The sequence below is a fragment of the Panthera uncia genome, chromosome B4 (genome assembly GCF_023721935.1).
Source record: "Panthera uncia isolate 11264 chromosome B4, Puncia_PCG_1.0, whole genome shotgun sequence".
NCBI classification, from domain to species: domain Eukaryota; kingdom Metazoa; phylum Chordata; class Mammalia; order Carnivora; family Felidae; genus Panthera; species Panthera uncia.
Genome location: NC_064809.1, coordinates 41,055,293 through 41,081,262, shown reverse-complemented (window position 1 = coordinate 41,081,262; position 25,970 = coordinate 41,055,293). Strand labels below are relative to the sequence as shown.

The 25,970-nt window shown below is 39.8% G+C and overlaps 1 protein-coding gene across 1 annotated transcript in view; it reads left to right on the top strand.

Annotated features, from left to right (window-relative positions):
• CD163 (CD163 molecule) overlaps positions 1–25,107 on the top strand; it is a 28,956-nt gene extending 3,849 nt beyond the window's left edge. Inside the window, 15 exon segments of the mRNA XM_049625031.1 lie at positions 1,947–2,267; positions 4,036–4,356; positions 5,041–5,361; positions 14,797–15,111; positions 15,210–15,524; positions 16,122–16,214; positions 16,297–16,611; positions 17,651–17,968; positions 18,674–18,982; positions 19,341–19,376; positions 19,578–19,685; positions 20,956–21,051; positions 21,916–21,987; positions 21,990–22,050; positions 24,897–25,107. Of these exon segments, the coding sequence (XP_049480988.1) occupies positions 1,947–2,267; positions 4,036–4,356; positions 5,041–5,361; positions 14,797–15,111; positions 15,210–15,524; positions 16,122–16,214; positions 16,297–16,611; positions 17,651–17,968; positions 18,674–18,982; positions 19,341–19,376; positions 19,578–19,685; positions 20,956–21,051; positions 21,916–21,987; positions 21,990–22,050; positions 24,897–24,903 (3,008 nt within the window). The 3' untranslated portion in view covers positions 24,904–25,107.
• Positions 25,108–25,970: the final 863 nt, after the last annotated feature.

Genomic DNA, 25,970 nt, shown 5'->3' with positions numbered 1-25,970 from the left:
CAAAATTCCAACTCAGGCACTCGTTAATGTTATTTTGTTAAACCTTTCTGAGCTTCAGTTTCTGGAAACTCAGTGCTTAAAACATGTGGAGCTACTGGTGTAGTCAGTGGTAAAAATTAACTTTAGTTTCTGCATAGCTCACTGTTTCTCATTACTTGACAACTCAGTTCTCTTTCTTTTCCTTCCTTCCTTCCTTCCTTCTTCTCTCCTTCCCTCCTCCTCCTCCTCCTCCTCCTCCTCTTCCTCCTCCTCCTCCTTCTCTGCTATCATTAATCATTATGGGGGAAGATTCGGAACAACAATAGTAACATCTACATCGAGCATCTACAGCAAAGTAAAAAATCATAATAAATTTTGCCAGGCTCTCACTATATTGCAATACAGAGCTGAGTGTTTAAGCTGAGACCCCAGTGAAGCTTTTAACTCTTGTTTTCAGTATTTTATACTTAAGGATAGAGCTAATCACATTTGCTTTTGGAAGTTTACACAGCTAAAGCTCCAACTGGTGCATGCCTAGCCACTCAATGACTCCCTAGTTTCACAAGTTTTCAGAACCCGTATTTCTGAGATTTCCCCACCCTGACTAATGCTCAATCCTCAATGCTCTGCCTCTTGGGAGATTTTGCTATTATCACACGCACTGGGACAACAGAGTATAACAGTGAAGACAATAAACACTGGTGTTAGACTGCTTTTTCTTTTCACATCCTGGCTCTACTCTCTTCTGGGTGTGTGATCCTGTGACAATTAGGCAAATTGAGAATGTTCTAAGTAGGGATAATGGACAATTAGGATCCTTACATAGTGGGGGATTTTAATCTTTTAAAGACCAACTAACAACTAGGATTTTCATCTACACCTGCTTGCCAAAGACGATGTTTTACAGATTAAAATTTGCTTTCTGTTTTGTTTTGTTTCCTGTGACAATTAGGCAAATTGAGAATCTGTGAAGTAGGGGTAGTGGAAATAATATATAATGCCTAATGTTGTGAAGAAGGTAGCATATATGATACATCTGGGACACCTCATGCCTATTTTAATTGCGAATTATTATTTTTCTTACTATAAATTGTCAGGATAAAAAAATCCTGTTAAGTAGAGGTCTTTGCCTGGTATTTAGAGCTTTTGAAAGTGGGTTACTTTCTCAAAAAAAAAAAAAAAAAAGCGGATCTAAACATTTTGTTTAAGCACAGATTTTGTTTTTCGGATGTCCCCGAATTTCATCCCAAATCTCCTTTTCTTGGGTATTTTAGTTCTCACAGAAAAATCTAGGGAAGAGTGTATAGAGAGAATTTTCTTTATGAGAAAGCTGTTCTTTGCTAAAAATGGTACCAGATGCGTTGGGGAAGGGGGTAAAAAAGCTTTGATTCAAACAGTATATTGGTAGGAAATGAATTATTTTGATTTATTTTTCCTCAACTTTTATTAATTTGGTATACCAGAGGATGCTTTTGCAAACCATTGTGCATGCTCATGCATTTTTATTTTTCACTTTTTCCTGTTTCTAATCTTCATGCTCTCAACTGTTGGTGATAAAGCAAGATTAAAATCAAGATTTTAAATGTTCAACAAATGACCAGCTTGCCATTTTTTGCTACTTTGTTGTATGGACCAATTTTATTTTTTCTAGTTTTTTAAATAGGTGTTTGGAGTCAAATTTGTCTATTTCTACATAAAAGAGTGTGTGTTTTGTCTTAATCCTGGGGGGAAACAAAACAAAACAGAAAGCAGATTTTAATCTGTAAAGCATCCTCCTTGGTAAGTAGGTATAGATGAAAATCCTAGTTGTCGGTTGATCTTTAAAAGATTAAAATTCCCCACTGTGTAAAGATGGGCAGCATCCAAAATGAGGCACCATTTTCAAAAACAGTATCAAATCTCAAGTATCCAGAGGAAGCTCATTTCCTAAAATCACTTCTGAACCCTGGTTCTTTTCTCTGCTCCAGATGGATCCAATTTGGAGATGCGGCTGATGAATGGAGGCAACCAGTGTTCTGGAAGAATAGAGGTCAAGTTCCAAGGACAGTGGGGAACAGTGTGTGATGATAACTTCAACATAGATCATGCTTCTGTGGTTTGTAAACAACTTGAATGTGGAAGTGCTGTCAGTTTCTCTGGTTCAGCTAATTTTGGAGAAGGTTCGGGACCAATCTGGTTTGATGATCTCGTATGCAGTGGAAATGAGTCAGCTCTCTGGAACTGCAAACACGAAGGATGGGGAAAGCATAACTGTGATCACGCTGAGGATGTTGGAGTGATTTGCTTAGGTAAGGACTGATCCGGGTCTGTTCTGCTCTTCATGAGAGGACAAAGAAAGGGGGTGAGAGTCTCAAAAGCTTGAACTCTTAAAACCATAATGAAGCCTGCTTCCTTGATCACTTTATTGCCTCATTTCTGGTTCCTGATTTGATACCTGTGGAGTTTTTACCGCAGCTGAAATGAGGCTCCCTGCGTTAGCGGGGAAGGATGAACAGTGAACCCGAGATCCAAGTCATGAAGCTAGAAGGAGGTGTTTAGAGAATAATCCAATCATCCTCACTCTTCCCCTGTACCACCCCCACCCCTGCCAAAAAAAAAAAAAAAAGAAGAAAAAGAATTAAGGAAAAAAAACAGATTAATTAGCAACTTGTGCTTTGTGGATGAGTTTTGAAAAGAAATCACACCCCTTATCGTCCTCTACCTGCAGAGGGTTTAGCCACATTAAAACCCACCCCTTCCCAAATATTAGTTCAAATTCACAGAATCAAATGATAAAAATTAATTTGGTTTTCTATTAAGACCTCCTTGATGCTAGTGCTACGGTACAAATAGGTTCTGTGTCTATCTGGAGACTTTCATGTTCCATGTTTACTCAGGGCAAAGGGACATTGGATTTGCGTGTACAGGAATGACACTCTCCTTTTGTCACTTGAGTTCTTATGTGGAGGCAGACCTAGTAGGTCTTGAACCCCAGAGAACATTTAGAAAATATAATAGAGTGAAGATGTCCCTATATTCACCAGATACCTCCCCCCTCCCGGCCCCCCCTTTTTTTTTTCAAATGAGGAAACTCAATTCAAACCAACTTTAAGGAAAGAGAATACTGACTCAGGAAACTGGGGAATCCACGAGGTACAGTTGGCTTCATGCATGGCTGGATCCAAACACTGAACCAATGCCATGGGGGTTTTGGGTTTTTCCTTCTTAAATTGGCTTTTCGTTGTTGTTGAAAAACATGACCATCTATTGTTCGAACCATAAAAAATGGGACTCCTACAGAGAAGATAGATTTTGTTAGCTGAAGAAAGCGAAAGGGATATGGGAGAGAAAAAAACCCACAATTGTACCTCCCATTACCATTTACCCACCAAAATCCTTCTAGGTCCTCGACCAGTACATTTCTTCTCAATGCTGAGGAATCATAATAAACAGCATTGTGGCAGCAAATGCTAAAACCACCAGAGGAAAAGGGCAATTTGTTTATTGTAAGATACCACTCAGAATCAAGTTCTGTTCTTCGAGGATATTGATTGGGGGGAAGGTGAAAGTAGTCATGATGAGGTCCCTTTTCTCTTTGCTCACTTTTGGACTGAGGAGCTGGTCCATCTATCAGGTCCATCTATCAATGGACACTTGGGCTGCTTCCATAATTTGGCTATTATAAATAATACTGCAATAAACATAGGGGTTCACGTGTCCTTTTGAATCAGAGTTTTTGTATTTTGGGGGATAATACCTAGTAGTGCAATTACTGAATCATAGGGTAGTTCTTTTTGTTTTTTGAGGAACATCCGTACTGTTTTCCACCGTGGACCAGTTTGCATTCCCACCAACGGTGCACAAGGGTCCCCTTTTCTCCACATCCTCGCCAACACTTGTTTCTTCTTGTCTTTGTGATACTGGCTATTCTGAAAAGTCCTGTCTTCTTGCCCAAGGCACTCCTTCTTCACATCCAGTGATTTTCAGTGGTATTATATCACTCTTTTCTGTCTTTATTTATATTTGCCCCTTATTCTTGTTTCTTTATCACTGATTTGTTTTGTGTCCCTCTTACAGATGGAGCGGATCTGAGCCTGAGACTGGTGGAAGGAGTCACTGCATGTTCAGGAAGATTAGAAGTGAGATTCCAAGGGGAATGGGGGACAGTGTGTGATGATGGCTGGGATAGCAATGATGCTGCTGTGACATGTAAGCACCTGGGATGCCCAACTGCCATCACCGCCATTGGTCGAGTTAATGCCAGTGAAGGAAGTGGACACATTTGGCTTGACAGTGTTTCCTGCCATGGACACGAGTCTGCCCTCTGGCAGTGCAGACACCATGAATGGGGAAAGCACTATTGCAACCATAATGAAGACGCTGGTGTCACATGTTCCGGTAAGTTAAGAGAAAAACACAGAAGGAAGGACTTGTGTTCTTTAGGAGTAGGCATGGGGGGGGGGAGACGTGAGCGATAGAAATGTCTGCTAATGTCCTTGTTGGGGATTCTTTCAGTCGTGAGTAATCTTAAACATAGTCTTTATTTGGCTGGTTTGGAGGGTTGTCTGACTATTTTCTGCAGTAATTATTCAGGCTGCTCTTAGGGACCACATTTAAGATTCTAAATCTCCCTGGAGCTCCGAGACACAAAATGTTATGTCTTTTTCAAATATCTCTGACATGCTGCCATTGACTATTTATTTATTTATTTATTTATAGAACAAGCTGGGGAGAGGCAGAGAGGGGGACAGAAGATCCAAAGCAGGCTCTATGTTGACCTCAGAGTGTCCGATGCAGGGCTCGAACTCACAAACCATGAGATCATGACCTGAGCCAAGGTCAGACGCTCAACTGACTGAGCCACCCAGGCGCCCCCCATTGACAATTTTTCTTAAACTTTGAACCTATAACCCTGTTTTTAACCAAAGTCATGGCCTCTACTGGCCATTAAAAAAGCCAGGGGATGAATAAGCCATAATTTCCAAATGCCTCAGTATCTGGGAAGGAGCAAGGTAAAGAATATATCCTTTGGGAGCTAACCTCCATGTGTATCTGTGGCCTAAGTGTGTGCTTCTTTTGCAGATGGAACAGATCTGGAGCTAAGACTTGTAGGTGGAGGCAGCCGCTGTGCTGGGACAGTGGAGGTGGAAATTCAGAAACTGGTAGGGAAAGTGTGTGACAGAAACTGGGGACTGAAAGAAGCTGATGTGGTTTGCAGGCAGCTGGGATGTGGATCTGCTCTCAAAACATCCTATCAGAGTTATTCCAAAACCAAGGCAACAACAACATGGCTGTTTTTAGGCAGCTGTAATGGAAATGAAACGTCTTTCTGGGACTGCAAGAATTGGCAATGGGGTGGACTTAGCTGTGATCACTACGAGGAAGCTAAAGTTACTTGCTCAGGTAAGACTTTCTATCAACATGTGAAGAACGTGAATTCGAAGAGTGTAAATTTCCAGTAAGAGCCTTGAAACTGATGAGAGACATTGGTCCCTAGGACTAGACATCACTCAAGCAACCAGAAAATATCTATCCCATTGCACAAATTTCAGAGAAACTTGTCATTCATTTTGTACCTTGGTCGCAGGATTGTTTTGTTTTATTTTTGTGTTTGCTTTTTGCCCATTTTAGCTTTTGAGTAATTTTTCTTTTTGTTCCTTTTTTTTTGCTTTTGTTTCGATTTAAAAATTCTGATTAGTTAACATACAGTGTAATATTAGTTTCAAATGTACAAATTAGTGATTCAATACTCACAGGGGTGCCTGGGTGGCTCAGTCAGTTAAGGGTCCAACTTTGGCTCAGGTCATGATCTCACAGTTCACGAGTTCAAGTTTGAGCCCCATGTTGGATTCTGTGCTGACAGCTCAGAGCCTGGAGCCTGCTTCTGATTCTGTGTCTCCCTCTCTCTCTGCCCCTCCCCCACTCATTCTCAGTCTCTGTCTCTCTCAAAACTAAATTAAAACATTAAAAAAAAAATAGATACATCACCTGGTGCTCATCACAAGTGCCCTCCTTAATACCCATCATCCATTTAACCCATCCCCCTGCCCACCTCCTCTCTGGTAACCATCAATTTGTTCTCTATAGTTAAGAGTCTGTTTCTTGGTTTCCCTCTCTCTCTCTCTCTCTTCTTTTCCTTTGTTTGTTGGTTAAGAAACAAAACAAAACAATTGAGTCATTTTTAAATCCGTAGAAATATGAAAAATTAAGAAGGATTAAAATTTTTAAGGTAGACCTTAAAAGTGTCTTTCATGGGAATGTCAACCAAATGATTTTTAAAAGTATGTGAAAAGTATGTGATTTTAAAAAGTAAAAGAAGGATTTTCTTCTTTACGAATATTTTTGTGTGTTTCCCTGCAACCTCTTTTAAATGTTCCAAAATGAGCTGTGAGTTGGCCTGGCTTATGGATAATCTCTAGTATTTTATGCTAATCACATTTATACGAATGTTAACATTGTTGAAAAGTGGTGCCTTTTTAACAACTGTAAGGTAACATATTGCAGATATGGTAAAAGAAAGACTTCAGAGAAAGCAATTTAAGAGCAAAACCATTGAACACATGGAGATCAAGTCATACGGTTGCTGTATGTCCACGAACCAATGGCTTTATTCCAGATACATCCTAACCTAGTTGTGCCCCTGGGTGCATTCCCTGATGTTACAAAGTAGAAGTGTCTACTTCTAGTTACATAGAAATTATCCTCTGACCGTAAAAAGACGGTTTTTTAAGACGCAAATTTGAGGATACATATCTGCTTTTCAATCATCCTTCCTTTCATTTTTAAAAAAGATTTCTATAGGGTGCCTGGACGGCTCAGTTGGTCAAGTGTACAACTTCGGGTCAGGTCATGATCTCACAGTTCTTGATATAAACAAGAATATAAATATATATATATATATATATATAAATAAATATAAATATATAAATATATAAAATATATATAAATATACATAATATATATTATATATAAATATACATATTATAATATATATAGATATATATTATAAAATATATATAAATATATATAAATATATATTTAAATATATATATATCAGATATATATATATAAAAAGGAAAAGAGGATATTTAAAGAAGGGACTTGCTTAGCAAGTTTTCACCATGAAAGAGAAAATTGTTGAACATTATAAATATAATATAATTTATATTGAACATTATAAAATATATATAAATAAATAAACATTAAAAAAATTTTTTTAAGATTTCTTGATTGGAATATATATTCACATGGTTTACACTTCAAAATTAAAATGTAAGCTCTTCCCAAATGCTATCCCCAGCTGTCCAATTCTACTCTTCACAAACAAGTCATGTGGTTGGGGTATTTATATATTCTTTAGGAGATACTTTATGTAAATACAAACAAATCCATGTATAAGTTTCACCCCATTTTGTTGTTCATATGGTGGCATATTAGGTAAATTGTTCTGTACCTTAGTATTCACTTCATAAAGTATTTTGACCACAATTTTGTATCAATATTTAGAGACCTTTCTGAAATTACTTCTCTATCCAGGACATTTCTCTTCTGATCATTTATTATTGTATGATTTTACTTATGCTTTTAATTTCTTTTATTAGAGAAAGTGAGTGTGGTTTATTTAGCGTTTTTTTTTAATGAGCTAGCATTTAGTTTTTTTTAATTAATCCTATTTTTGTTTTCTAATTCATTACAGTTTGCTTTTCTTTCTATAATTCCTTTCTGATTTCCTACTAACTTAACTTCTTGAGTTCAGGGCTTGACTAATGTTGATTTTTTCCTAGTTATTAATATAAATATGTGAGGTTATAGGTTTTTCACTGAGTATACCAGTGACTGTATCATATAATTGATGAATTGATGCTCTATGAATCTGGGACATAAATCTTCCTATGACTGTTATGTGGTCATTGTGAATTGTTCTTTTTAGTATTATAAAGTTTCCCCTTTCTTTTTTTTTTAATTTTTTAAATGTTTATTCATTTTTGAGAGACAGAGAGAGACAGAGCATGAGTGGGGGAGGGTCAGAGAGAGAGGGAGACACAGAATCCGAAGCAGGCTCCAGGCACTGAGCTGTCAGCCCAGAACCCCACGTGGGACTCAAACCCATGAACCGTGAGATCATGGCCTGAGCCAAAGTTGGATGCTTAACTGGCTGAGCCACCCAGGCACCCCCCCCCCCTTTTCTATGGTTGAACGATTTTTGTCCCGAATCAGACTTGTCTGATGTTATTACCACAACTATTGCTTTATTTATTTTTAACCTTTATGAATCATTTTGTTCTAGGTGCATCACTTGTATTCATCGTAGAATAATGATTTATTTTCCAAAAAAACTCTGATTGGATTACTTTTTAGAGATGGGAGATATATTTGACTTTAACTTTAGTCATATTATGCATTTTTATGTTGTCATATGATGTATACATAATATTTATTGTCATCATGCATTATGCTACAACTAACTATGAACTATATTTCTCTATATAACTTTTTGGGGGGACTTTGCCTGTGTTTGAGCATGTGTAAGCATACTCGTATGTCTGATTATTTTCTTCTATTTAATTTTTAAATTTTTTTATGTTTATTTATTTTTGAGAGAGAGAGAGAGAGAGAGAGGGAGCAGGGGAGGGACAGAGAGAGAGGGAGACACAGAATCCTAAGCCGACTCCAGGCTCTGAGATGTCAGCACAGAGCCCAACATGCGGTTCAAACTCATGAACCATGAGATCATGACCTGAGTCAAAGTTGGATGCTCAACCAACTGAGCCACCCAGGAGCCCCTTCTATTTATTAATTTTTTAAGTTTATTCATTTATTTTGAGAGAGAGAGAGAGAATGAGCAGGAGAGGGGTAGAAGGAGAGAGAGAATCCCAAGCAGGCTCCCCACTGGCAGCACAGAAGCTCGAGGGGCTCGACCTCACGAACCATGAGATCTTGTCCTGAGCCAAAACCAAGCATTGGACACTCCACCGACTGAGTTACCAGGCGCCCCTGATAATTTTCTTCTAAATATTTTCCTATTAATTGTATTTTATATTAATTAGAACTAAGTTGGGCAGCATCCAACTTGGCTTAAAGAAAGCCAAATAAGAGTGGCTAACGAAAAGTTTACTTCTTTTTCATTAAAGTAAGTCAAACAGGTGGCACCTGGGTGGCTCAGCTGGTTAAGCGTTCGACTTTGGCTCAGGTCATGACCTCGCAGTGTGTAAGTTTGAGCGCCGAGTCGGGCCCTGTGCTGACAGCTCAGAGCCTGGAGCCTGCTTTGGATTCTGTGTCTCCCTCTCTCTTTCTGCCCCTCCCCCACTTTCTCAAAATAAACATTAAAAAATTTTTAAATAAGTCAAGTAGGTAAGCAGCTTAAGGCTGTTTGGGTGGTTCTGTGGTCACCAAGAAATAGCGAGAGTTGTTTTGCTGCGGAAATTACCAAACCTTATTGGTCAAGAATGAGTTGCCCTGCAACTGACTGAGTTCCCTGGTAAGCGAATCTCATAGGCCAGGTTCTGCCCTCTGAAAAGTTGTCCTCTGTTCACTGTCCTTCCTGGGCCCAGGTGCTCTTCTCCGGGCAGTTTCTCCTACTGGAGCCCTCCACGGTCATTGCTGAGTGAGGTTTGAAGGCTGAACACCTTTCACAATCCGCTTTCTGCTGATATTGGCTCAGGGGCCCTTGGATTGCTTTATGGGTTATCGTTCACAGAGGTCAGCTGTCCTCAAAGTCAGCAAAACAACTCTCCCCAAACTTAGTATGCTTCTGGTCTGTTTTCTTTCATCTAATGCTACGTGAAATACCCACAGTCAAGGAACATATTTACAAACTTTGAACTATGCTGTGAGCAGCCCGTTCCCCTTGATTTATTGGCCACTGCCCTAAGGTCATTTGAAACCAGGGGTCTGGGAGGAAAAACAGGACTTAAATCTTATCTTTGTTGATAGGCTCATTGTCTATGTATGTGGAGAATCAATTCTATTTTCTGCTAAGCCTACAGTTTTATTACCACCTCAGTTTGGGGGACAGGATACTTAGGGTTTATTTGGGTTTGTTGTTTTTTTTTTTCCGATCTTGCAAGTTCCAAATGATAGGTCTGTCAATTAATTATGCATTAGTAGCTGCAAGGAGAGCATGCCTCCTTCACAAAATTGGTATTTTTCTTTCTGTTTCTGCCTTGCTGTCTGGCTACATCTAGTCTTGAGTTTATCTCTCCCATAAATGCGGAAAAAGTGGCAAGGAGGATTTATGTCATGCCAACATTCTGATTTTGGTTTTTGGTTGTTGTTGTTTTGTTTTGTTTTTTGTTGTTCTCTGATTACGTTCTCCGAGTTTTCGGCTTCAGCAAGGATGTGGTTTTCTTTTCAAGGTGACATTTGTCCAAATATCTTCCCTAGGATAACAAGACATTAGCTTTCCAGCCTATAACATCTGGGTTATTATATATTTTGTCCATCCATTCCATTCAACTGCATCCAAAAGTTACCTCACTTACAGTAACATATTCTGAATTAGTTAGGGTTCTATGCAACTGCATGTGATAAAAATCCTGAGTAGCATAAATTTGCAGCATGAAGTGGACCTCTTTGTTTCCAGGACTTTCTTTCTTTCTTTCTTTCTTTCTTTCTTTCTTTCTTTCTTTCTTTTTCTTCTTTCTTTCTTTCTTTCTCTTTCTTTCTTCTTTCTTTCTTTCTTTCTTTCTCTTTCTTTCTTTCTTTCTTTCTTTCTCCCTTTCTTTTTGCTCAGTGCCAGGCATGTTCGCTACTCTCTTTTGTAAATTCTTTTGTTATAATCATGTAGCTTTTGCAACCTCTTCTACTGGCTTGGGGGCATAGGTCTTTAGCTCTCTTCTGGTTTTGCTAGAAACAGAATTTGTAATTTTGTGTCTTGATTTCTTGATACTGCCAGAAGATTTCCAGGTGGAAAATCATGGAAACACTATCTCTCTGCCTGCCAAGTTCAAACTACAAATTCCATTATCTGTTTACATTCTTAAGAGTTCTTAGTTTTGTAGAGCACAGGGCTTTAGGGCTGAAAAGGGCCAAAGAACTCAACAGGGTAGGAAGACTAGATAGATAAAGCAACAATTTATCTCTGATGCACAGTTTCGCAAAGCAGTCACAAACAGGTCTAGGAAATTTTGCTACAAAACTACTTTGAATCCTAAACATTTTGTCTGCGACAGCGGTGTGTGTGCTATAGTTTCCTAAAGTTTGAGAAATAGTTTTGATACTAGAGTGGTTTAAACTTCTTCAGAGTCTGGAAAGGAATAAATGATAAAAATGTATTAATGCTTCTTAAAATCATATTGTGCATTTACCTATTATTACACAAAAGGAAGTATTTCTAACAAATTCTTTCCTATATTTGTTCTACGTGTCTTCATTTGAATACAGATTCAGTTACTTATGCCAGGGGAAAGTTTAAATTATTGATCAAAGGAGCTAAATCCAGGCACAGAAATCCAATTAACGGCTTTTATGTTAAAATGCAATCACAGGTCCAGCAGATAAGAAATCTCTTAAAGGAGCAAATCTTGAATATTCTAACCTTGTATGCAGATAAATAATATAAGGAAGCCAACTCATGGTGTAGATTAATGTGTTACTATCAGATTTATGGGGGGAAAAAGGCTAGAATGGAATCTCCAAGTCATTTCAGCATGGGAGAATTTCCCTTTGTCCAGAATTCAAAATTTTAGGAAAAAGGAAAAGAGGATATTTAAAGAAGGGACTTGCTTAGCAAGTTTTCACCATGAAAGAGAAAATTGTTTCGTTTCGTTTCATGTTTTGGTTTGTTTTTGCATTGGTTGTTATTTTGTTCGAGATGGATCCAGGTGAGAGAGCAAGAGGTTATTAGAAAGCTGAATTTGGCTCAATCTAGGAAACTGATTTTATTTAAAGGTTTAGGTCTGTCCAAAAGTGGGATGGGATCAAATGAATACCAGCTAATGATACCTTAGAGGAATTTCACACTCAGATAATTATTTAACAAGAGGAAATTAAGGACTCAGCTCCAGAGTCTCTCATTATTTGTGGCGTAGAAGCACTATTTGCTTTATACTTGGGAACTGTGTTTAGAAAGCAACATGTTCTTCCACTCCCATTAGGATAGAAACTTGCCTTGTACAGATTTAATGGATAAGTGGTGAAATTTTAACATGTTGGGGTGTGTTATACGGCCACAATACAGAATATAGTCAGATCTGAAACATTTTAGGAAATTGGCAAGTGCTGATAGGATATCTGTGTCACACTGAGAGTGATGTCAAGGGGTCACAAGAATTAGTGACCTTTGACAGCAGGCATTTCTAAAAGAAGTATGCTCTTTAGAAGGTCCAATTTCAAATACACTTCCTTTCTTTAAAAAATAAATTAAAGGGAATAGTTTGCATCTCCCAAATAATTTGAATCGGTTTTGAGTGTGCCAAAAGAAACTCCTACCTTGATGATTGGACTCCTCAACTTGGCAAAGAGAATCCTTAAAGCCTGAGCTCCATTTCTTTAGCTTAATTTCTGGTGTATCTTTTCTTTACGTTTTTAAATCCCACTCATACTGAATTATTCATAATTCCTCAATTACACCATGCTGTTTCATGACTGTATCCTTTAGATGCAGATTCAAACACTGTTTACTTGTTAAATTCCGTATCTTCTTATTTCAAAACTCAGTTCTGATTTATCGCACTCTCTATAGTTTTCCTACCGATCCCCAAACAGAGCTGGTGACACCTTCATTTGCTAGTTTTGTACTAACATATATTTTTAGTTTTGGACCCATCATTCTATGAACATGTATACGTATATCTTCTGCTAAACTGTGTGTTCTTGGGGAAGAGGGCGATCACTAAGAAACTGAGCAGCCTTGGAAAGAAGTAGGTTTTTCCCAGGTACATAGGTTGGGAAATATAGACGGAGAAGTTTCTGCAGAGGCACAGAAGCGTGGCATGACCAGGCTTCTTTAAGGCTGGGGCAACAGGTATGATTGACAGAGTAATAGATATGAAAGCCTTCAAGGTGACATCATAAAGTATTTTAAAGTTTGCAAAGAAATTGGTATTTATCATCTCTCTTTAAATTTTAACAGATGGCTGACATTAGGGAATCTCCCAAAGCTCTCTGTACTTCCATTCCCTCAAAAGAAAAGTGATTAGTAATTAATGCTACTTACTTCACAAGAATTACCCAGTGAGTGATCAACACGTGTTAACTGCTGTGGTTATGATTAGTAGTAGTAGGTAGTAATAGTATTTATTCGCACTGACGGACTGAACTGTGACCGACTGTTTAGGCCACACAAATGCCTAAAACATTGTAGGGACTTAACACTATTTGTTGAAAGGATAAACTGTTGTATAAGTAGCAAAGAAACATTGTCTTCAAGACAAAGAAATCATGTGAAAATACTTGAAATGTTATAACGCATCTGTGATCGTGGCATAAATGTATTAGAAAGAGGGCTCGGAAAAAGGAGATTATTCAGGAAGCCATTGCAAAGGTCTACGTGACGTGATAACAAATTATGTTAAAGTAGTAGCAACAGATGTGGAGGACTGACAGACCTCAATGATTTTCCACGTGTGCAGCATACCGTGAGGGTCCATATTCTAGGCTCTGGAACATACTGCCTGGATCAAATCCTGGCCTTTCACTAACTCCTTACGTGACTGTCGCAAATTACTACACGTCTCTGTTTCAGTTACGTTGTTTGTAAAATTGGGATGATATTAATAATTATCCCCTTAGGGATTAATCCTTAAGGATTATACGGAGGGGTGTTTGTTCAGTACTTAGTAAAGTGCGACATAGGAAGGCTCTCGTTTAATGTTCAGTACTATCACTGTGACCATTGTTTATGAGATAAATTAGATAAAGAAGTGGTTGGATTTTAGGTGATGCTCTCTCTCTCTTTTTTTTTCTTAAGTGTATTTATTTATTTTGAAAGAGAGAGAGAGTGAGCAGGGAGGGGCAGAGAGAGAGGGAGACAGAGAATTCCAGGTAGGCTCAACACTGGGCTTAAACTCACGAACCATGAGATTGTGACCTGAGCCAAAATCAAGAGTCAGACACTTAACCAACTGAGCCACCCAGGTGCCCCTTCAAGTGATTTTAATTTGGTTTGGATCGCATTAATTGAGCAAAGAATACTTACTGTGTTCCTGTCAATGCAGTAATTCATTCACTTTTGAACCCATTATGTTGTGATGTCCAAGAAGATATGTTTATGAACATAAATTTAAAGAGAGACATATGGATGAAAACATATTTATGGGCAGTTAAGGGAAGGTGAGAGAATCGAGGTTAGAACCTTGGTCAGGGAATGGGTGAAAGTTTCTGATAAAGCAGGTCAGGCAGGAAAGAAAACAGGAGAAAGGAGTATCTCATGTGTCAAGTGTAACATATAGCAAAGGGAAGAAGAAATCCCACGATGGGTTTGAAAACAGGAAGTATATTGCAACACTTTACACAGAACCATTCAAAGAGATCAGGCCACCACCAGACTGCAGTGTGTAGAGAACTGAGTATAAGGCTAAATAATACAAAAAGAAGATACACCGTATCTATGGTCCCCGGTGTTATGAATAATGTATATAAAATATTGAAAGGAAAGAGCTATCATGCTTCTGGAAATGGTTGATTCCAAGAGACAAAGTTCTAAAAATTCTCTCAGATACATTGGTCCAACGAGGAATGGGGAGATCTAGAATTCACTATGCCCAACTGTAGGCAGAACAGCTAAGGGGAACAAGTATGGTAAAATCATTAAACACCCTAGCCTCCCTTTTCTACCCCCATCATGAAGGAAAATCTGGGAGTGATGTCATTTCTCACTGAAATACTATTATTTTTCAGCCCACAGGGAACCCAGACTAGTTGGAGGGGATATTCCCTGCTCCGGTCGTGTTGAAGTGAAACATGGCGACACATGGGGCACCGTCTGCGATTCTGACTTCTCTCTGGAAGCTGCCAGTGTGCTGTGCAGAGAATTACAATGTGGAACAGTCATCTCGATCTTAGGGGGAGCTCACTTTGGAGAAGGCAACGGACAGATCTGGGCTGAAGAATTCCAGTGTGAGGGACACGAGTCCCATCTTTCACTCTGCTCAGTAGCCTCCCGTCCAGATGGGACTTGCGGCCACAGCAGGGATGTTGGAGTCGTCTGCTCAAGTGAGACCCAGAGGACATGTTCAGTTTGTTCCCATACTGCCAAGAGGGTGGGATGAGGTCATCACAGACATCTTTTTAAAAGTCCCGTCTCCTTCCAGGATACACGGAGATCCGCTTGGTGAATGGCAAGTCCCCATGTGAGGGAAGAGTGGAGCTCAAGATACTTGGGACCTGGGGATCCCTCTGCAACTCTCACTGGGACATGGAAGATGCCCACGTTTTTTGCCAGCAGCTCAAATGTGGAGTTGCCCTTTCTACCCCAAGAGGAGCACAGTTTGGGAAAGGAAGTGGTCAGATCTGGCGGCACATGTTTCACTGCACCGGGACCGAGCAGCACATGGGAGATTGTCCGGTAACTGCTCTGGGTGCATCGTTCTGTTCTGCAGGGCAAGTGGCCTCTGTAATCTGCTCAGGTAAGAGGATGGACAGCTGGTGACGAGCTTTTCCCAGGATGGCGTGCCTTAGAGGCAGGTGTACCTGTAGGGGAAAAGGACAAAAATAACACGGCATGATCTATTTCAAAGGATCATGAGAAGTGTGCCAGAATATTAATCTCCTGTGTCTTTTAAAAAATATATTTTTTATGTTTTTATTTTATTTTTGAGAGAGAGAGAGAGAGATCACGAGCAGGGAAGGGGCAGGGAGAGAGGGAGACACAGAATCTGAAGCAGGTTCCAGGCTCTGAGCTGTCGGCCCAGAGCCCGACATGGGGCTCGAACTCACAGAGGGTGAGATCATGACCTGAGCGGAAGTCAGACGCTTAACCGACTGAGCCACCCAGGCGCCTCTCTCCTGTGTCTTTTTAGAAAGAAAGTAAACTTAATTTTCACAGACCTCATAATTACCCAGCGCTTACCATGTGCTGGCTTTTTCAAAGCACCTGATTCATTCTCCACCCCCCCCCCCGCCCCCGTTGGCCCACCACCTTCCTGTTTGTTCTCAGCTCATCTGTCCCCTCCCTTCCTTACCCTTTTTGTATCTTGTATAACTGAGCAGTTTGCTGTTTGCAGGAAATCAGAGTCAGACACTATCCCCGTGCAATTCATCGTCTCCGGACCCAACGAGATCTACCATTCCAGACCCCAGCGCTGTTGCTTGCATAGGTGAGAATCAGTGACCAAGCTATAAAAAATGATCTCAATCCTTAAGAATGTGTTTTATTAATACTTTATTTTCCCTTTCCAGGGAGCGGTCAACTTCGCCTGGCAAATGGAAGCGGTCGCTGTGCTGGGAGAATAGAGATCTACCACCAGGGCTCCTGGGGCACAATCTGTGATGACAGCTGGGACCTGAGTGACGCCCACGTGGTGTGCAAGCAGCTGGGCTGCGGAGTGGCCATTAACGCAACTGGCTCTGCTCATTTTGGGGAAGGAACGGGGCCCATCTTGCTGGACGAGGTGAACTGTAATGGAAAAGAAACTCATATTTGGCAATGTCTTTCACACGGCTGGGGGCACCATAACTGCAGGCATAAGGAAGATGCAGGGGTTATCTGCTCGGGTGAGTTCTGCACATAAGCTCTGGTCACAATTACATAAGAAAGGATGGGGGGTGTGTGGGGGAGCAAAGTGTAGTGAGGGATATTAATCTGAGGGAATCCTGAAAAGCAGGTTCAGAGGCAAGGTAGTATAACCTCAGAAGCGAAAAATACAGAAATAAGCTTGCCCATCATGAACATGACCCCAAAACTATTATCGAGAAGCCCTTTTATAAGTATATGTGGAGTTTCCTATCACTTGTCTAAAGAAGTAGATTAAAAGGGACAAGAAGAAATACACCCAGCACTCCGTTCTACAGAGCAAAAGATAATTATTATACCCAAGTAATTTTTCATGATAGTCAAATGAACTTTACTTGTCACAGGAGCAAAACTTATAAGAGGCCACTGCCTTTATTGCATATACATGGCGAGCTTTAGAAACTACTGTGAAGCAGAAAAAGGGAGTCCGTTGTAATGTATTGGGGAAAACAAAACTATGACTCATTTAGGGAAGTGAAAAGTCCTATACGCGTTTGATGACATAACCTGGTAGAGGACATACACAGCCAACTGTGAAGAGTCAGAAAAGGAAGTATTTCATTTCAGGGTCATGTCCACAACATCGGCTGTAGTGCCTGAGTGTCTCCCTAAAATTTGCCAAGAGAGCTGCAAAAAGAAGGCTAATGAAATAAAGTCTTCGGGCTAACATTGCAGTAATTTAGGGAGAAGAATCCAAACTGTGTAACAGAGACGTCTCTGAGCTCTTGATTAAGACTGAGAAATCAATTTTGAATTGTTGGAGGCATTCTAAAGAGTTCCTTAAGTACAAAACTCCATACTAGAAAAACCGTAAGCCGTATACCTAACTATACTGTATTTAGTCTAGAAAATACTGTATTTTACCAAAATCGACTGAAGCATCCAGAAGTTACGAAAGAATTACTGGTAGTTGACATTTCATACCTATTTTTAAAGCTGTGCTCACCTTAGAGTAAAGGGAGGGAGTCCTCTGAGCCTTCAGAGAAAACGTGAAACTACTAACTCTGTGTTTCACCCCAGAGTTCATGTCTCTGAGACTGACGGATGAAACCAGCAGAGACCCCTGTGCAGGGCGTCTGGAAGTTTTCTACAATGGAGCTTGGGGCAGCGTTGGCAAGAGTAATATGTCTGCAACAACGGTGGCGGTGGTATGCAGACAACTGGGCTGTGCGGACAGAGGGACCATCAGCCCTGCATCTCTGGACACGTCGTCCAGGCACATGTGGGTGGACAACATTCAGTGTCCGAAAGGACCCGACACATTATGGCAGTGCCCGTCTTCTCCATGGAAACAGAGACCGGCCAGCCCTTCAGAGGAGACCTGGATCACGTGTGCTAGTGAGTACCCGCCAGCCTGGATGAAAACTCTACTTTCTAATCCCCACTCGCCTCTTCGGATCTCACGACGTAGGCCTGAATGACCTCTGGTGCCAATTCTACCCGGATGGTGTAATCGGTTTCATTTCATTTGGCGGATAGGTATTCAGGATCGGGGATTATTTTTCCAAAAAGCGTGACACGCCCTGTGGTCTTCTTGAAAGTTTATTCGGTTGCTTTCTCTGAGAATGAATGAGGAGCATGGAATATATAATTCAGTATTTGACTCGTGAACAGTCTACCTTCCCTTTCCCACTTTTCTTTCAAATATTATCTTGTTCTACTCGTGTAAGAAGGGAAGCCACCAAAAAGACCAGTCCTGAGGTATTTTGTCATTCTCTATCTACTTAAACTGGAAGAGATTTTTTTTTTTTTACGTACCTGTCTCCTAAACCCTTTCTCCTTGAGAGAAATTAACATTATGCAACGTTCATTTCGTTCATTTCACATTTCCTGAGTTGCAGGCATGAAATGCGCCCAGTTTGCTGAAAAGACACAGAGTTTCAAAAAGGATAGGTTTTGTTAAAATATATTTTTAAATGCAGATTAAATAAGTCAAGTATTCAAACAGAGATTTAAAAAGAATTTAAAATCTCTCTTTTCCCCTGTGATCTCTTGGAAGTTTTTGTGTTCTCAGAAATGATCTGGGTGTCTCTGACTTTTCAGACAAGATAAGACTGCAGGAAGGAAGCTCTAATTGTTCCGGACGCGTGGAGCTCTGGCATGGAGGTTCCTGGGGGACGGTGTGTGATGACTCCTGGGACCTTGAAGATGCGCAGGTGGTGTGTCGACAGCTGGGCTGTGGCCCAGCTTTAGAGGCACTAAAAGAGGCAGCATGTGGTCAGGGGACGGGGCCCATATGGCTCAATGAAGTCAAGTGCAAAGGAAATGAATCTTCCTTGTGGGATTGTCCTGCCAAAGCCTGGGGGCACAGCGACTGTGGGCACAAAGAAGATGCTGCTGTGAGGTGCTCAGGTGAGTATCTGGAGCCTGGACTAAGCGTGGAATCCCTGGCAGCAAAAAGGGGGTGGGCAGTGAAGCGCACTGTGCAAAGACTAGACGCATCAACCCAGGGAATCTAGTAGGAAGAGAATCATGATGCTTCCAATCTGAAGGAATGAAGAAAACATTTATGGTTGTACATTGGCTTCACCAAAGGAAGAGCATGTAACTATATGTATCTCTGTACGGAAGGAATGAAAACAAGGGAACCCTGGTATTAGGTGGGAAGAGTAATCTACTTGGTTGCCGGGCACCGAAGGCTCACATAGGAAATAGAAATATTTGTTCTACATATTACTCCCCAAAGTGAGTCTTCTCTTTTCTCCTGCAGAAATCGCCGTGGCCCAGAGATCATCAACGGCTGCAGGTATATCGTGGGGTTTATGAGCCTGGGTCCAATTGCCTGTGTTATTTAGAATCTTTTCTGCCAAGAGACTTTAGGTCAGAGGTAGTTCTGAAGATCTGAGGTGTACTTCAGCAATCCTGTATTTCAGAGAAGGATGGTACTAGAGATCTGGGTCTTCCAGCTAAGACATGATCGTCTCTTGTGATACTTCCTTGCCCTTAGGTCGCTCATCGCTTGTCGTATTTGGGATCCTTGGCCTCATTCTGTTGGCCTTTCTCGTTGCTCTCCTCTTGTGGATTCAGAAGCGAAGACGGCGACAGCTGCTCACAGGTATCAGCCAAATTATGGTCTTTCTCATGTCTCTATGGGATTGAAGCTTCTTGGGATAAAATACGTATTATCTCAGTATATATCCATAGTAGACGCAAGGATATGCATATTAGACTCAAGTATAAAACAACCAAAAGGATGGAATCTAGAAGAGATTTAAGCAGCTTCTCAAAAAGAGGGAACAAGATTTCAGAGGAGACAGGGGTTTGGGCTGTTTGATGATTTCTGCACTCTATCTGTATGCTAATTGGGACATTATAGAATCGATAGTTTGGGATGAATATGCTTATATGGTTTAGGAGGAATCTTTTCTTGCCCAAATACTTATTTGCTGTCACTATGTAGTTCTTATTAGTTTTACTGTTCAGTGAAGCAACGTGCTAGGCTCTGGAGATACAGACATCGATAGTCAAGTGTTTTTGTCTCCATGGCATTTCAAGTCTAGTGGAAGAGATATTCATGCAGACAAATAAGGTGCAATGTGGTAGTGTACACTAAGATGGATAAGGAAAAAAGTGGCACAGAAAAGGCAGTAATTAACTGGAGGGGCAAGGGGAGAATCGGAGGCTTCTAAGAGGCTCATTCTGAAAATCAAGTTCAAAGAACTGGGTAAGGTGCTTTATAGGGAAAGAGAAAAAATATGTACAAGTGTGGAGAAGCTTAAAGGATGGGCATATATGCTGTTTTGAGGGGAAGTAAAAGTTGGGTTGCACGAGAGAAGCTGCCGGTAAGTCGGTAGAAGGAGGAGGAACAGAGTATGTAGTCGTGTACTCCATGGTAAGAAGATTAATAGTCAAAGAATACTATGTGTGTGTGTGTGTGGGGGGGGTGAAGTAGTCAAGCTGTTTTTCAGAAAGTTCTGTTTGATGACAGGATGTATGAGGGGTTGAAGGAAGACCACGTTATTGACCAGGGTAGCATTTCGAAATCGTTCAGATGGAAAATGACAGGGGCTTTAGTGAGAATGGAGAGAAGAGGAGAGATTTTAGAGAGATTTTTTTTTTTTAAAGTTCTGATGAGTTAGAGAAGACCACTGCCTGCCTTAGGGGAAGAAACTGGGAAGTCAGGTGATGGCAATAGGGGAGGTTTCGCCTCCTCCTATTGACTTTAATCATGGCCTTGTAAGGGAAAAGCTTGGTAGTAGAACGGATGGAAACAAGACAAGGGCATGGGTAAAGATTCAGTATGTTTGCATTGCTGCAGAAAAGCACTGGTAGGGAGGGCGACTTTTATTACGAGCTGATCCCTAACCTAGGGCCTCTGTTGTCAGTTTCCTTGAGAGGAGAGAATTCTGTCCACCAAGTTCAATACCGGGAGATGAATTCTTGTCTGAAAGCCGATGATCTGGACGTGCTGACTGCCTCAGGTCTGTGGATTCTTTGAGGGTTCTTTGAGGGTCTGTAGCCCTGGGGTTCAGACGGGTAGCTACAATTACAGTGGAGGCATTCCACTGTGCACAGCAGTGGAAAGGAATCTCGAACATGGAATAGGAAGTTATGATGCACATAAGGAAGAGAGGCAGAAATGAACGACAGATTACTCTTGGAGAACATAAGAATTGCAACCATGCGATCTGGCTTAGAGATCTATGATTATGTCTGATGGAAGGACAGGGAACCATGCAAGAAGCATATTATGACTTGGACCTCATTTTCTTGAAACAGAAACTAATCTTCTAAAGGGTGGTTTCACTCGTCACGTCTCTCATAATTTCTTGCCTTCTTACCTCCTGCTGCTTTCCTTTCTCTTACTTGCTATTTACTATATTTCCCCCTAAAAGTCTGAAAGCTTAAAATTTCTGTATCTTTATCCCATAGAAGCCATCACTATTCACAGGATTACTCTGATTTCCCATTACATGATTCTTCTTTCTTTGTCCTCCAACTTCTGCTTAGCGACAGTGCATGAATTCTGTCTCTGGGCAGCAGAATTCTGCTGGGTTGGGAGAAATCTCTCAATACCCACTTTCTCCACAAACGCTCAACACCTTCTCAGTATTCCTTACCATCTGACAAGGGCCCACCTCACTTCTTGAATCCCAGGGACTTGGTATTTGCTGCAACTGTGTCAGGAAAACATGTACAAGGCCTGGGAAAGACTTTCTGTGCCCCTTAAATCACACTTGGTTGCCTTCCTAATTGTGGGCAATGTGTTTAGATGTTCAAAGAGCTGCTAAGGCACTTGAGGGGAGGTCTGATTTATTTCCCAGTAATTATTTTCTTCCTTTCAGAAAATCCCAGTGAGTCAGATGATTTTAGTGATGCTGGGCTAATTTCTGTGTCTAAATCTCTTCCTGTTTCTGGATGAAAAAGAAGACCATTCTGAGGTGCACTGAAAAGGAAAACGGGAATTATAACCCAGGGAGGTGAGTGAGGAGAATTTATTCAATGTTGTTCAAAACAGGTACATTTTTTTTTTGAAAGTTGAGAACTCCTCTGGTATTAGGAAAAAAGAATATATATACACATGTTTGCATATATATTAATATATATGTATATCCACTTTCAGAATATATAACAGCTCTTTACAGATGTGACTCATTTTTTTTATGTTTATTTATTTCTGAGACAGAGACAGAGCACGAGTGGGGGAGGGGCAGAGAGAGAGGGAAACAGAGAATCAGAAGCAGGCTCCAGGCTCTGAGCTGTCAGCACAGAGCCTGACACAGGGCTCGAACTCACAAACCATGAGGTCATGACCTGAGCCGAAGTCGGTCACTCAACCGACTGAGCCACCCAGGTGCCCCGATGTGACTCTTGGCTAACTCTTAGTTGTATATTCTAAGCAATAACAGTGGTAGATCATAGAGCTAAGGAAGAACTGTGTAAATTAGTATGAAAAAAATCTTTTCAAGATATTATAAGGGTCATTTGGGGAAAGAGAAAAGACTTATGTCAACACTTGTATAATGTTATGTTATGGTAAAGGTAGTATACAATGCCTGTAAGAATACAGAAAGTTTTCCTAAGAAAGTTTGAGATTCTGAGGAAGATGTGATACTCAAGGGAAATATCAGATGATTGAAAGATAGACAACTTTAGGGCAAGGACATAGCATGTACAAAATATGGAGGCATAAAAAAGAACCACATCTTTGGGGAACAATAAGAAGTTTTTCCTTCCAAAATATGTATTGAACAGGGGCATCTGGCTGGCTCATTCGGTAGAGCATGCAACTCTTGATCTCAGGGTTGTTAGTTTGTGCCCCACGTTCGGTGTAGAGATTACTTAAAAATAAAAATCTTGAAAAACATATGTATCGAATGTGTTTATGGTGACAAATGGTGTTCTGAGCACTGAAGACACATAACTAAAAGATACTGTTGACAGAGGCACGATCGTTTAATGCAAATCTTGCAGTCTACCTGAGAGAGAAGAAGTGGTGAGAATCAAAGCAGAAAGGTTGCGTAGACCCCTATAATGGGCGGCTTTGCCTGCTCCTGTTAGGGAGGCAGTGAACTTTGAAAAATGAAGCTGGGGCAAGACACAATCGGGTTTACATTTTATAATTTGCTTTTCATGCAGGAAGTGTAACAAGGGAAAAGAGTGAATAGACAAGAAATTTGTTAAGTTATACATCAAAAAGAAAAATGGTGAAATGAGATAGTGCAGATATTTTCTATCTTTAAAAAAACTATTTTGGGGGGACTATACATTTAGAAATTATATATAGCAAAAGTATGGTTTTGTTGTGGAAATAAATACAGACTGAGACACAGGATTAAAGTCGGAACTCTTAAAAGTATAAAAATGTAAAGTGTCAAATCATTTATGTACATATATACACATAGAAGCTAATAAATTATATATAGCATTAAAAGGATAAATATATATAGAGTAAAACCTTGGATTGCAAGTTACTTGTTCTGCGAGTGTTCCGCAAGATGAGCAAACATTTCTAATAAGTTTTAACTTGATAAACAAGTGATGTCTTGCAATGAGTAGTACGCGATGCCGAAAGTCACATGGTCACAATGAGCCAATGGTTCATGAAATTCGCTTTGATCTACGAGCGCTTTGGATTACAAGCATGTTTCTAGAACGAATTATGATTGCAAACCAAGGTGTTACTATATATATATATATATATATATATATAGTATATATAGTATACATATAGACAGAGAGAGAGAGAGAGAGTAGATAGATAGATCTCTCTATCTATATACATATATCTTAACAATTGTTAAAGGATAGCATGTGATAGATCACTCGGCAAAGCTATGAAAACACAACTCACACAGAATGAATTTCGAGTGACACCTAGACATTTACAAATGCTCTAATTCACCAGTATGTCTGGGAGGTTCCAATTACAATTAACACTGAGATATCACTTTATATAAAACAGGCCACCAAAAATTTAAAACAGTGCCAATATCGCTGGTGGGAATACAGAGAAAATTTTAGACACTGCTATTGGAAATGAGAGGTGTGGTAGCTTTTGCCGAAAGCAACCTAAAAAATGTCTCTTAATCATTTTTTAAACGCTTCACATCCTTTCATACAGAACTTCTCCCACTGAGAACTTCATCCATGCAGATAAAGAGCTCACATATAATGATTCCTTCCCACAGCATTGTTAGTAATGGCAAAAAGCTGGAAAAAGTGAATGACAGTGACGCAGTGGCTAGAAAATTATGGTGCAGCCAGTTGAAAAAGGAAAAATCACCCACAAACGTGCAATATCATTCCATTTATGTGCTCATGTTATCAAATATAATTAAATATGTTTACATCTATAAGATTACATGTGTGTGTATATATGTGTAGAGAAACATTAAAATCTAATAACATTATTAGATTAAGACTACAAATGCCTTTTGATTTATAATCTTGAACATAGGAATATTATTCTGATGTAATGAATAATCATTAAACTACTTTTTCCTTAAAGTGTAATCACTGCTGAAGCACTGTTTCAGAATTACATGGGGATGCTTGTAAAAATGGTATTTTGGTATACATCATAGTTTTATGAAAAAGGCATCATTCTTGGGCCCACTGAAGTTTGCAGATCACTGCATTTAAGTTTTCTGTTCAGGAAAGTAACATGCTGTTTAATACATGTGAGTTTGTGTGTGTGTGTGTGTTTTGTGCACACACACATGCGTGTGGTAATAGAACACATTAGATTACATTATAATGGAATTCCTTACAAGTGTGTATGAAGAGGAAGATAACAGTTTTTCCATGTATGGCTTTTGTTCAGCCTTTAAGACACCTTGATGAAGAAGACCTGAACTACTGAATAGAGGAAGAATCCCCCTCGTCCACTGAAGATTACAGTACGTTCCTGTATCTCCTCGTATCCCAAAGAAGGCTGCTGAATTTGTAAAAATTAAATTGGTGAATGTAACTATTCAAAGCTGTTTTTAAGACTGTCAAAGGGATTAAATAAAAAGGAATATTGCTAATTTGAATTTGTCTTAACTTCCTGGTCTTGATTTTATGAATTTCTGAGTAGGCTTTCTGATTTTTTGAGGGGTTTGATAAATGTAACGTGATGTCTTTTCATTTGAAGATGTTTTCATTTGCATATATGTTTTTTCTAGTTTGGTTTAAATAACAATTTTCTTCTTATTACCAAATCAAAACAAATTTGTTTTCCTTTAGTTTTTTTTTCAAATTTTTATTTAAATTGTAGTTAGTTAACATACAGTGTAATATTGATTTCAGAAGTAGAATTCAGTGATTCATCATTTACACATAATTCCCTCTCTCTTTTTTTCCCCCTTCCCATATGTTCATCTGTTTTGTTTCCTAAATTCCACATATGAGTGGAATCATATTCTATTTGTCTTTCTCTATTGACTTATTTCACTTAGCATAATACACTGTAGTTCCATCCACATCGTTGTAAATGGCAAGATTTCATTCCTTTTGATGGCTGAGTAATATTCCATTGTCTATAGATACCACATCTTCTTTATTCATCAGTCAAATGATACTTGGGCTCTCTTCATAGTTAGGCTATTGTTAATAATGCTGCTATAAACATTTGGGTGCATGTACCCCTTCAAATCAGTATTTTTGTATCATTTGGGTAAATACCTATTAGTGCAATTGCTGGGTCATAGGGTGCTTTTATTGTTAACTTTTTGAGGAAACTTTGTACTGTTTTCCAGAGTGGGTGCACCAGTTTGGATTCCCACCAGCAGTGCAAGAAGGTTCCCCTTTCTCCACATCCTTGCTAACACCTGTTGTGTCTTGTGTTGTTAATGTTAGCCATCCTGACAGGTGCGAGGTGGTACCTCACTGTGGTTTTTTATTTGCATTTCCCTGA